General features: G+C 44.8%; 1 protein-coding gene across 1 annotated transcript in view; it reads right to left on the bottom strand.

Moving 5' to 3' along the window:
* Positions 1–11,279, bottom strand: part of arhgap21a (Rho GTPase activating protein 21a) — a 107,078-nt gene extending 95,799 nt beyond the window's left edge. Inside the window, exons 1-2 of the mRNA XM_086306685.1 lie at positions 10,882–11,279; positions 9,937–10,192 (exon numbers count right to left, since the gene is read on the bottom strand). Coding sequence (XP_086162811.1) covers positions 9,937–10,014 — 78 coding nt within the window. The 5' untranslated portion in view covers positions 10,015–10,192; positions 10,882–11,279. The remainder of the gene's footprint in view (positions 1–9,936; positions 10,193–10,881) is intronic.
* Between the last annotated feature and the right edge of the window lie 2,332 nt (positions 11,280–13,611).

The following is a 13,611-nucleotide window of genomic DNA, read 5'->3' as shown; positions in this document are numbered from 1 at the left end:
TAGGCCAGGCAATTCTAATAAAGTGCGTCATTCCTTGGCGATGTTTCAAAAAAGTGAAATTACCTCTTAAAAGGCATCAAAATGTTTCTGAAAAATATTCTGAAAGCAGTTTGTGAGAGAGGACTTTGCATCAGTTCAGTTTTCCTTATAATAGCAGAATTTGTTTTAGATTTCTGGAAATTAAAGACCTCACGTTAGTCCAAATTATCTCATGCTGGAATAATTTAAAGCATAAAATGCTGAATTACTGACACACAACTGTCTAAATAACATCTAGACAGTAAACCGCTGTGACATAATGCAGCACCATGTGGCTCCAAAACTCCCCCCGTCACACGCCAGGAATAGTCCGGTAAAGAGCAAAAGCATGTGCCCTCCCCCCACGATGAAGCCAATATAATCCAATCAATTGTGAGTTATGGATCTCGTGGCGCTCTCACGCAGGCAGTGCCACACGACCTCGCATTCAAAACAACACACAGCGCATGTGTGTTCCACAGATATCCACGTTACCTCAGTTCACTGACGGAAAATAGATGAGGCCATCAGGAAGAGAATGCCATGAAAGTCACAAAAGGACACGAGGCTTATTGAGACAGCAGATGGATGAGGTGGGTTATTAACATCAGTGGAGAAGAGTTAATACACATCAAAATTAGCATTTTTATTCAGTCCAAATCCATCCAGATAGCTAATTTTTATAACTGCTAAACAGAAAATGCAGGTAAAGAAATCCCAAGGAGGTGGAGCAGGCGATCCGCTAAGAGGAAAGTACGTGGAAGTGCCTTTAGTCAAGAAACTAAACCCTCCCACGGTCCCACCCCAAAAAATCATTGCGCTATGTATCATTAATTTGTGTATGTGAGTGATATTTAAAAACTGTACTTTATGTGTTCAAACTCAAACCTCAGACGGCAGCATGCTAGCTCAGGTTTAGTTCTGCTTGGACCAAGATGACAGTAAGAAAGTCGTTATTGAACAAGAAGGCTACGACAAATTAAGCCATTTGGTAACCTTAGTTTCAAGAAGCCAAACAAGGAACCAGGGCACCCTGACGAAAAGTGGGCTACTGGAACAAGAAGGCATCGGTGGGCAAGGGACGAAAACAGGGCGTTGTTGGAATGCTACTACGCAAGTAACCCCGGCGGAAGGGGCTACATGAATAGGATGAGGGACCTATGGATTCTTCAATACCCAACATCCACAATGACGGCGAAACAACTAGTAGCTCAGTGTTCCAACATTCGAAAGAAGGGACTGCTCTCACAGCTAGAGATTGACGAGGTACAACACAAATGCTACGGCAAGGAGGAGTCAGGACGCCAGGTCAGGGGGGAGATATCATCACCCCCACCCGAGATTGGGTACATAGCCCCAAGTGCGATAGGAGAAGGATCGTTGAGTGCGAGAGGAACTGACCTGAAAAATAGGATCATGGCCAAGCTTGAAACCTGGATCCCGCGTAGCCGGTTACCAAGATTACGTGAAGTTCCCTCAGAAGGTCTGCTAGATGATGTTAATGCAGCACTACGGGCAATACCTACAACCACGATTACCGACACTAACAAGCTGATCTACAATACGGCAACAGTGATCAGTGAGATGCTTGGCTACAAGTTGAACAGCGACAAGGGGCAGTACCCTCCATGGAGAAGGAGGCTAGAGGGCAAGATCAAAGTAGCACGGAGGGAGGTTAGCCAACTAACGGAGTTGCAGAAAGGTGCGACAAATAAGGTGCCTAAGAAATACAGCAAGCTGTCCATACCTGAGGCCTTGGAAACTGCCAAGCAAAGACTCACAGCCTTGGCCAGCCGCTTGAGGAGGTACACCAGAGAGATAGAAGGCAGGAGAATAAACCAGCTGTTCTCCACAGAACCAGCAAGGGAACAATAAGAGAACAGCATCACCAAGGCTGGAGACGGAGCAATACTGGAAGAGCATATGGGAGAAGGATGCAACCCATAACGGCAATGCTCAGTGGCTAGAGGATCTGAGGGCTGACCACAGCGACCTCCCTGAACAGGGTCCAGTAACCATCACAGTGGCAGATATCCAAGAAAGGGTCTCCAGTATGAAGAGTTGGACAGCACCAGGGCCCGACATGGTTCACGCCTACTGGCTGAAGAAGCTGACTGCACTCCACGAGCGTCTGGCAGCACAAATGAACCAGCTGCTAGTTAACGAGAGACACCCGGAATGGCTAACTGAAGGCCGGACGGTCCTGATCCCCAAGGACCCCAAGGACCCCCTCCAACTACCGACCAATAACCTGCCTCAGTACTACATGGAAGCTCCTGTCAGGCATCATATCGGCTAAGATGAACAGGCACATGGGTCAATACATGAGCGGGACACAGAAAGGAATTGGCAAGAATACCAGAGGCGCAAAACACCAGCTACTGGTAGACAGAACAATCAGCCGAGACTGCAAGACCAGACTGACCAACCTGTGCACTGCCTGGATTGATTACAAGAAGGCCTATGACTCAGTGCCCCACAGCTGGATACTGGAATGCCTAGAATTGTACAAGATCAATGGGACCCTAAGAGCCTTCATCAGGAACTCAATGGGGATGTGGCGTACAACACTAGAGGCCAACTCCAAGCCCATAGCACAAGTCACCATCAAGTGCGGGATCTACCAAGGAGATGCTCTGTCCCCACTGCTGTTCTGCATAGGCCTGAACCCCCTCAGTGAGATCATTAACAAGACTGGCTACGGATACCGACTACGGAACGGAGCAGTTGTCAGCCACCTCCTGTACATGGATGACATCAAGCTGTATGCCAAGAGTGAACGAGACATCGATTCACTGATCCACACTACCAGGCTATAAAGCAATGACATTGGAATGTCGTTCGGACTGGAGAAGTGTAGTCGGATGGTAACAAAGAGAGGGAAGGTAGTCAGAACTGAGGGGATTGAACTACCAGAAGGCAACATTGCAGACATAGAGGACAGTTACAAGTACTTGGGGATCCCGCAGGCGAATGGGAACCATGAAGAGGCCGCTAGAAAAGCTGCAACCACCAAGTACCTGCAGAGGGTCAGGCAAGTCCTGAGGAGTCAGCTGAATGGTAAGAACAAGATCCGGGCCATCAACACGTACGCCCTGCCCGTGATCAGGTACCCTGCTGGGGTAATAGGCTGGCCAAAGGAGGAGATAGAAGCCACTGACATAAAGACAAGAAAGCTCCTTACCATGCATGGAGGGTTTCACCCCAAATCCAGCACCCTGAGGCTGTACGCTAAGCGGAAGGAAGGGGGCCGGGGACTGGTGAGTGTCAGCACCACAGTCCAGGATGAGACAACGAACATCCAAGAATACATTGGGAAGATGGCCCCAACTGACCGAGTGCTCAGTGAATACCTCAGGCAGCAGAAACCCAAGAAAGAGGAGGGAGACGAGGAACCATCATGGAAGGACAGGCCCCTGCACGGTATGTACCACCGGCAGATAGAGGAGGTGGCTGATATCCAGAAATCCTACCAGTGGCTGGACAAAGCTGGACTGAAAGACAGCACAGAGGCACTAATCATGGCAGCACAAGAACAAGCTCTGAGCACAAGATCCATAGAGGCTGGGGTCTATCACACCAGGCAAGACCCCAGGTGCAGGCTGTGTAAAGATGCCCCAGAGACAATCCAGCACATAACAGCAGGGTGCAAGATGCTAGCAGGCAAGGCATACATGGAACGCCATAACCAAGTGGCCGGCATAGTGTACAGGAACATCTGTGCCGAGTATAACCTGGAAGTCCCGAGGTCAAAATGGGAGATGCCCCCAAGGGTGGTGGAGAATGACCGAGCTAAGATCCTGTGGGACTTCCAGATACAGACGGACAAAATGGTGGTGGCTAACCAACCGGACATAGTGGTGGTAGACAAACAGAAGAAGATGGCCGTAGTGATCGATGTAGCGGTTCCGAATGACAGCAATATCAGGAAGAAGGAACACGAGAAGCTGGAGAAATACCAAGGGCTCAGAGTAGAGCTCGAGAGGATGTGGAGGGTGAAGGTAACGGTGGTCCCCGTGGTAATCGGAGCACTAGGTGCGGTGACTCCCAAGCTAGGCGAGTGGCTCCAGCAGATCCCAGGAACAACATCGGAGATCTCTGTCCAGAAGAGCGCAGTCCTGGGAACAGCTAAGATACTGCGCAGGACCCTCAAGCTCCCAGGCCTCTGGTAGAGGACCCGAGCTTGAAGGATAAACCGCCCGCAGGGGCGTGCTGGGTGTTTATATATATAAATAAAATCTCTTCAGTAGGTTCTGGGTCTACCCCAGGGTCTCCTCCCAGTTGGGCGTGCCTGGAAAACTTCCAAAAGGAGGTGCCCAGGAGGCATCCAAACCAGATGCCTTAACCACCTTACTATCTCCTTTCAACATGAAGGAGCAGGGGCTCCGCTCTGAGACTTCTATCTGACCTCCCCACCCTGTCTCTAAGGCAGAGGCTAGCCAAACTTCCGACCTTTGTATTTGCAACTTTATGCTTTCGGTCATCACTCAGCTCTCACAAACATAAGTGACGGCTGGAACATAGACTCTCTGCTCTGGTAAAATCGAAAAAGACACGTTCCGCTCAATCCTCTCTTGACTAAAACTGTCTGGTACAATGCTTTTATTATTGATGACATTACACCAATCCGCCAGCCCAGCTCGTGCTCCACCTTTTCATCAGTCATGACTAAGGCATCCCCAGCAGCCAAAAGGTCATTCCCAGCTCCTTCTCCTGGGGATGCCACAACCCACTGGGACCACTTTTTTCCACCAAAGACCCATGGTCTAAAAGGTTCCCGTGTGGCCTAGCTCTGATTAAAATTATATTTAAGGCTTCAACAAACAAAAAACATCCCATATTCCCCAACTGTAAATTAGAGTATTAAATCGCAGAGGTTTTCTAGCATTAACTGTTAGCTTGTCATTTAGTAACTGTGGTCAAGAGTTCCTACCAGCAGCATGCATCCCGACAGTCTGGCAGGCCTGAACACCTGCAACAATAACTCGAAAGAACTATAAAGAAACTTTAAACAAACATAGAAAACAACAGGCAAATATTATGACTTCATACTTATTTGCCTGTTCAGTTGACATGCTTCCATGTCTCTCCTCTCACCCACCATGTGCACGCAGAGCAGCACTTGCACAGCTCACCTATTTGTCTTGTGTCACTCAGTTAGCATTATAGCAGACCGAGAGCGCTCCAGTATGTGCAACATTAAATATACTCACGCTGACCTCACCAGTTCCACTTATTTTTCTGTGAACAACTGCCAGACTGTGATCAAGAAGCTGTGTTCAGTTTGGTGTTGTACACTTTAAAGGCCATATTAAATAAACCTCCAACAGCTTCCAGTGGCTTTGCTGCCATCCATTCATGAAATCATTCCTTCATCAGAGTGCCCTTGTTCACTTCCACTGCTGATGCTAACAGGAAATAATGTGGTTTCCTGCCAAGACCTCAGAACCCAGACTAACACCACAGGTTACGATATGTATTCTGATAACAGCCTGTTACATAAGGTCCTTTCAAAAACAAACACTGCTAATGCGCTGAACTGAAGAAGTTTCTCAGATGAGAGGTGAAACATCTTCAAGAAACTTTAAGCTCATTAGATTACCATGACCTGGATGACTGAGAACCTACGCAGACACTGCTAATGAATAACAGCTATACAGTATATGCTTCACTTCCAAAATAAATAATAAATGTAAGAAAAGGTCATATGAAATGTTTGCTCTTTTTCGATGTATGTGTTCCACATATTCATTATCTACCAGCAGCCACAGTGCAGTGCATTACATAATCTGTGGTTCATGAAGCATGCAGGGTGTAGAATATGACAGGATGAAGGAGGAGGAGTGTGAATACCGCCTTAAGAAATGTGCTATGCAGATCAACTGAGCACACATCTGAGCAGTGTATGTCATGCCTCGGAGCCAAAGAGAGCCAGATAGGGGGCAAGTGTTGATGGAGGTGCCTTGGGCATGTGTAATGGATAGTGTATCATGCTCACTGAGCATTAGACTGGTTCTGTTCTGCCTGTCTGCCTACATGTGCAACCCCCCCACTACCACCACCACCCAAACTCCTACCACCCCCCTGCCCTCCCTTAATCTTACGTAGGGGCGGGGGCATCCAGGCAGAAGAGGCTGCGACACTGAGCCAATTGGCAACAACAACAAAAAAATAAATAAATAAATAAATAAACAAAAGATGAGGAAAGGGGGGTATTTTTTTTTCCACTGGATAAACTCTCATCTTCCCGCTTCCTGCTCCCACCCATTTGTTTCCCCCCTACACATCCATCAATCATCTGTCTGTGCTTCTAACTAATGGAAAAATAGCGTCCAGCGTGACTGCGGCCTGTGTGGCCGAGCGGAGAAGCCTTACCGAGCGTTAATGTCACCCCCTCCACAAGAGGAAAAGATACGGGTGCGGTCCAACACACATATGCACACATATCCCGGGTGACCTTGATTTGAGTGCAGCATGCATGCAGATTTCCTTTTTTGTCTTTTCCAGGAAAAAAAAAAATAGCTGGGAAGCTTGATTCCGATAAGAGATGCCAAAATATACACACATGCACTCCACTTTCAGTTTGATCACCAGAGCGAGGGAGAAGTGGCGTTCTCAAATGGGAAAACCCTTCAAAGACCGTGCTCCTGGTTATTCCCATTACACCTTCTATGTGTGTGTGTGTGTGTGTGTGTGTGTGTGTGTGTGTGTGTGTGTGTGTGTGTGTGTGTGTGTGCGCGTGCGTGCGTGCGTGCTAAATCAGAAGCCAGGTCATGTCCAAGTCAATGCCTTGTTTGCAGAACATAAAAGTGGCCTGATCTACTGCAACGAGACACATTTGTTTTTCAGATGTATGCAAATCGACATCCCTTTGTCACTGCTTTGACTGATAAAACATCATGGCCCAAACACGGTTAGATCCTTTGGAGACTTTGCACTCCATAGCTAGATATTTCATTTTCATGAAATCATATTAGGGTTGGGAGGTGACACTGAAGACGTGTCCAGCTGGGTATCTGTTTGGAAAAAAAAAAACCTGACTCTTTCTGTAATTTCCACAGAAACTGACCAGTGTCGCATTCCCTGAACCCTAAAATGATACTTGTGCTGACCAACATTCACGTGTTTGCTGCTTTTAACTGCATTCGGGAGAAAAAAGGCAGCGATTCCAGTACAGTGACTCCATTTTTCCCCTCTCAGCATTCGTCTTTCCACGGGTTAAATATAGCATCGTAGAAAACACGCGGGAATAGAGGACGGGTGAAAGACAAGCATGTGGACGGGTGAGGAAGAAGAAAAAAAGCGCAGGGGTTTACAGAATTAGTAAGGGCTATATTTAGTCCAAGAAAGAGAGCATCACCGCTGCTTAGAGCACCATCACTGGTCTCCTCCTCCTCAACAAGGGATGCAATCAATGGAGAGCTGGAGAGTTTCATACATGTTTCCAATCCTTTACAAACAATTTCTCATTCTCCTTTAGTTTGGAAACCCAAATTCTTTCTTCACCGAAAGTAACAATGAAACTGAAATTTAAGGGCTTTGGAGAGAGAAAGGTTTTTCCCAGTAGTAGTCATCGTGTGGACCAAAAAAAGCCATTTTAGCCTTTCTTCCCGTTTTTGCCTCATGTGTCCCAGAAAACCAAGGCCATCCATGACTAATAGTCTAGAGCACAACCCCTTCGTTCTTAGTTTGAAAGTTCGGTTGTTGATAACCAGACAGCAACCTCTGAGTCCGAATAAAAGTCAGCACAGTAGTGCCAAAAACTTGTTATGGTGGACGATTGAGGTTGGGAGCAAAAGTAAGTCAATGCCCAGAGACGCTCATGTGCTGACTGTGAGGCTCACCCTCTACAGATGGATACAGATGGTCTTTGAACAGTAGTCCCTGTTCTGCTCTAGAGATCCACCACAAACTGGAGGGTCTAACCAGAACCCACAGCAGGTGGAGAACTGCTTCATTTGTCTGTCCACAGGACATAGTAGCATTGTAAAGCGCTTTGGGTGCCTTGAAAAGTGCAATATAAATCCAATCCATTATTATTATTATTATTATTATTATAACAGAAGCACCTAATATGGTATTATTTAATAATGCATGCACACATGAGCTGCAACCAAGAGCTAACCTGCTTATATTCTTTTTGGTTTGATGTGTTTTGTTCTTGAAACAAAAGGTTATTTAGGACACACACTCTGACTCCATAGTAAAAAAAACAACATTCACAGATAGTGTAGTCTTTTGCTTTTCAATATATTTTTACTGGAACTTTGAGATGTAAACAACTCAGGGCCTCAGCTGCCTTATAGCTGCCCTGCTAGCCTGAACGTGACAGTAGGTCGACTAAAGAAAAGAACACAAATAAGACGGATAGACAGTGTGGGGTGTTTTTCTCCTAATGACCCGGGCAGCTGTGTCTAAATTATCACAGAGTTGCTGCCATTGCTTTGGCAGTAGCAGGATGGGGTTTGGTGGGGGCAGGTTTAGAGAAGCCACCCCCTGAATTCTCCCTCATTAACAAGCCAAGATGATGGAGGTGGGGGTGGGAAGCTGGAGAAGGAAGAGCGGGAGCACTCTCACTAGACCCCTGGGAGGAGACAGCAGTTCATAAGCAGCCAAGCTTTAAAATTGGGCGTTTGTCTGCGGCAGGCATCAGGTGGATAAAAACACCTGCCTCGCTCATATGTCAGGCCCCGGGCTGCAAATATTCAGGTTAAACACAGGCACTGACTCATGGGTGAGTCATGGGTGAGTCACGGCTTCAGCAGCGAAGCAGAGGTGTGATGGAGAGTCAGATTTCAATTGTATCAACCTGCAGATTCAGTGGGCTGTCCCTGAGCATGTTACGAGTATCAGCTGTGGTTCTCAGCTGATTAAAAGCTCTAAGTATCGGACTTCCAGTGAAAAAGGAAGCTGGGAGCTTGCTGGGATATGGTGATTGGAGTTTTCCGCAGTGTGGGAGAGTTAAGTGATGTTGTGGCAAGCATTTATTAGATTGCAGAAACAGGCAAGTGGAAAACTTCACCGCTGAGACACAAGGAAAAGGTTTTGCCTCATGGCAGTTTGTTTTTACAGACAACATATAAACTATGTTTGCTGACAATCCAGCCTGATGGCCTCATTAAGATTCACTTTAAACCAAAAGCATTAGCAGGCACCTCCTTTTTAACCCCATCAACCACTGCAAAAACAGTCCAGCTCTGCTAGGATGCTGAGTTACTCCATTCCCAAAAATGTATGTCCTCCATCCACAGCTAGTACTGACACAGTAAGAGGATTAGAGTCACACACACACACAAACAGAGAGAGAGAGAGAGCACTGTTGCCATTTTCTGATGATGGATTAATCCAAAACATGCCACCAGTCCAATGCTGTTATGACATGCTTCAAGCCTAGCTGGTCCGAGATGATGATTATGATGATGTAACCGCTGAAGCTCTGGCGCACAAGAGGAAAAGGATGAGCTCCACAATGTGCCATTTATCAGAGTTTGGCATGCAGACACACAAAGGACCCAGTAAGATTAGTGCCGCAAGTATAAAACTCTCTTTGTGCACTTAAACAGTTGCAAGAGTGAAGAAAAAAAGATGAACCCTGTCAACCCGAACACTGAAAGATGTGCTGTGCGCTACGCTCACACTCCCTTGTTTGCCCTCTTCTGAAATTTTGCCCCAGGTTTTGTGCAAGTGATGATACCTCTATATGACAGCGCTGATGATGTTAGGTACTTTGGAGGTTTTAGGTGATGAGTTCTGACAAGTGAGTCCACATGCAAGCACCTTGCACAACAGCACAGAACTCACATTGTGTCAAAAACAGATGGTCCATATGGAAGGGGAAAAAAAATGCCCTTAATGAACTTTGATGCACTCAATAAACAGTTATATGATCAACTGCCACCATCCTGCAGCTAGTCCTACCTTGCCACATGGAGTTATGGCTCTGTGTTTACGCTCCTCATTGTCCTGGGGTGAATCACTCCAACGTGCTGCCATCATTTCATTCCAAGCCGCAGAGGGGGAAGAAGTCCTTTAGAGCCCACATTTAGGACGAGAGGAGGGGGGATTAAACCAAAGAAAGAAAGATAGAAAGAAAGAAAAAAGAAAAGAAAAAATGGGTAGGGGAAGATCCTAATCCACACCGTCTTCCTTCTTCATGTCCATCAATGGCTCAAACCTACGCACAAATAATTAAAAAAAAAAAAAGTTAAACTAAGTCAAGCTTTTGCAGACTTTTGCAAGCCTTTAGAAAATTACTACAGCCACTGAACGCCACATCCTTGCATCATTATTGATAGAAAACAACACGTCTCTAATAGACTTTATACCGCCTTAAATTCTTACAGAATTAGAAATATGACAGTGATATCGTAGCACACAGATACCAAAGTGGGAAATCAGTCAGCACCTGTCTAAAATCTAGCTCTAGTTCAATTGAGGGAGAGCTAAAAGTGAGCGGTGGCAGGTGCATAGGGGGAGTGGGTTTGTTTTCTTTAAACGAATGCTTTTAATTAAAGACACACCTGAAATAATAATCTGCACAAATATATGCGCGTTAAATGAAAGCGTTATTCGTGACTCCATGGGGAGGAAAGTGCACATCAAGCCCCACGTATGCCACTGCGATGTAAAGGCAATACATCAGCCACCGTGTATAATACTATACGCTGCTCACTCTCTCTCACACATGACACAAAGGCTGCAGAAAAAGCAACATTTTTGTTATTTTTCGGCTACTTTAAACAACAAAATCGTCCCCTGTGGCTATGAATACGGTTCCCTGTTGCCAAATACTAACCAGGCGGACGACAGGTTGTTGCCATAAATGCGAACATTGAAAAAAAGAGAAAAAGAAGAAACCCATACCTATTACAAATTCAGAAAATAACGCCCAAAAATATCCAAAAAAAACACACAGTCCATATTTCTGTTGAGAGTAGACAAGCCTCCGTCGAGCCAAAGATGGGTTAAAAAGGCTGTCAAGAGATTACAAAGCGGGATATTCAGTCTCCTTACAGAGCTGCACTGACTGAGCGCTCAGGCTCACTACCTGTTAGGAAAAACACACTGGAAAAAATACGGAAAACGCCCTTCAGTGTACATTTCTCCGTCAGGGAGACCCGACGAAAATTAAACCTCATTCATTTCCACTCATTTGCGTGTTTCACTTCGATGTTAAATTTCTCCAAATAGAGACAAAAAAGTAACGTGTACTCCTATGTGGTCCCGGTTGGCGGCGCGACAATCTGTACATAGATTGACGAATCTCCGGACCAGCACAAAGCTCCGCCCCTCGGCCTTGCCTTCCCGCTGGTGGAAACCCAATCAGGTGATCAGTTTAAATTTGGAATTTTAAAGCGGGCCAATGGAAAGCATTGTTACATAACAATTTCAGTAAAAGGTAGAAGCTGGTTCATTCTGGTTACTGGATGAAAACTATTATTTGCTACATTGTTACTATAGTATTTTATGTTACACTAAGTTTGTATTCCGGTGTGTACGGTATTTCTTACCCCAGTCTATGAACAAAATATATTTTTTACCCATATATTTTTTTTCTAATTAATTTTCCAGTTAATTTTTATTAAAGCATAACATGTTGTACACACTGAAAAATACTTTCAAAGTACTATACATACTCCTTATAAATCTTCTGATGTAGTTTTTCTGATAACACTTTTTCATTTAAACTCAAAATAAATTTGAGAACAGAAGCTTTACTCTTTGTTTGAACAGGCTTGTTACTATGTTACCACTTTTATATTCAAATACAGCTTCATGTTTTTACATGACTGAGAATGTCTTTTTAAATTCAGTAATGGAAAATTTAAATAAATGAATGAATCAATAAATAAAAGAGGGGCTTCTCAAGTGGTTTCCTAATCTTAAGTACTTTAGCACTTTATTTTTGCTTTAGTGCTTTATACGTATTGTCAATCTGCTTATCTGAAAATTACCGAAGTACTGAACTCCTTACCCTCCCACCCCTTTTTAAATCATCTTCCAATACTGATGACTAATGATCGGCATTCGTGACAATGACAGGGACAACTATACACTCACAGAATAAACAGCTAGTCATTTGCTAATCAGCACTTTATTCCTATACTGTGTCAATAAGCCATTTAAGCCTTTTAAAGACAGCAAATGAAATCACAAGAACATCATTGTAAATACTGAGGGGGGAAAAAGGCTTGAGGGCTACACATATGCCGAGCTTCTAACATATTTGCCTTTCCATTATCAACTGTAACAGCAGTGTCCTTAACTTTATTACGGTGACATGTAGGGCATGGCAGCCACATGGGGCTCCGCAGAGCATGAAAAAACAGGGATGCCCAGCTGATCCGGACAAAGACAAAGACTGACAGTGTTCTGTTTGCAGGCTACTCCAGCAGCACAATAGAAGATAGGACAATAGGACTCTTTTCACCCATACTGTGGTGAGGTTTCCCCGGTTTCAGAGAGCATCTCTATTGTCTAAAGAGCCGGTGCACCCTCATTCAGACAATGGGGAACTTTAAAATGATTCAAGTGAGACTCTTGCATTATGTGATGGTAAACATGAGGTTCATATTCATTTAATTTGTTTACTGAACCCGTGCCACATTATTCAATGCAGTTGACATCAAGTGTTATTCTGCATCAGAGGCAAAACTCAGTTGGAGGTGGAGTATTTTCCCACACAAACAACCCACAATCTGCTTCTCTATGAATCACACGTGTGCATAAAAATTCTCCAGAAAACTATAAAATAAAAAATAAAACGTTTTACTGGTTTCTGTTTACGTGGGGCTTTCCCTCCACTTCAGTTACTTCAACACTGCAGACTCTGACGTGCACAACACATTGAGTGCACGCAGTTCTGTTTTTATGAATGGTGAGGACAGAGGATTTTAGATCAATGAACAAAGCTCATTGAGAGCTTGTAGAAAGTCTGCAGGCTGCTGTATTCGAGTGGGTGAAACCTCTTTCATATCTCACTGAAGCAGATAAATCTCCCCTGCATTTTTCCAGGGTTTCAAACTTTGTTTAAAATACTTTCACTGCTGATTCCATCGTGCCAAACGCTGCAGAGTCAGACTGACTCAGACATTCAGCAGAGAGGAGATTACCAGCTCTCTCGTGGCAGCAAAATGCTTGGCTGGATTAGTACATCACATGAAGCCCAAGTTCAAAGCCCAGCAGCGTTAGGATTAGGACAGGTGGAAACGCCTTTCCAGCACAGCATGCTGAGTGTATGTAAAATAGGTTCTCAACAACCCATGAGGCATAAACAATCTTTGGGCAAGGTTTACATTCATCAGACATGGCATATATAACTTCATTAAGGATTTTTTTAAGCTGTAGCAGAGTTTGAGAGTTTAAGAGGATGAGGATCACTCCCTACTCCAGGTTGTGTAAGTGGATCTGGCACACAGTTTGATGACTGGATGAAAGTCAGCGGCAGTCAATCTATCAAGCACACTGGACAGCCAGTCACTGAGTGGAATACAGAAGCGGAGAGGATGTTCTTTCTATTTGTGTACTGAGACACGTCAGTAAAAGTGAAGCAGTATTTTATTAAGATCCAAATTCTGTTAATTAATATTATGC

The sequence above is a fragment of the Aulonocara sp. 'chitande type north' Nkhata Bay genome, linkage group LG9, assembly GCF_057382095.1.
Source record: "Aulonocara sp. 'chitande type north' Nkhata Bay isolate Kocher_YH1m ecotype deep benthic linkage group LG9, A_spYH_male_GT1.1, whole genome shotgun sequence".
NCBI classification, from domain to species: Eukaryota; Metazoa; Chordata; class Actinopteri; order Cichliformes; family Cichlidae; genus Aulonocara; species Aulonocara sp. 'chitande type north' Nkhata Bay.
The sequence above is the reverse complement of the archived record's forward strand: the minus strand, read 5'-3'. Positions and strand labels throughout refer to the sequence as shown.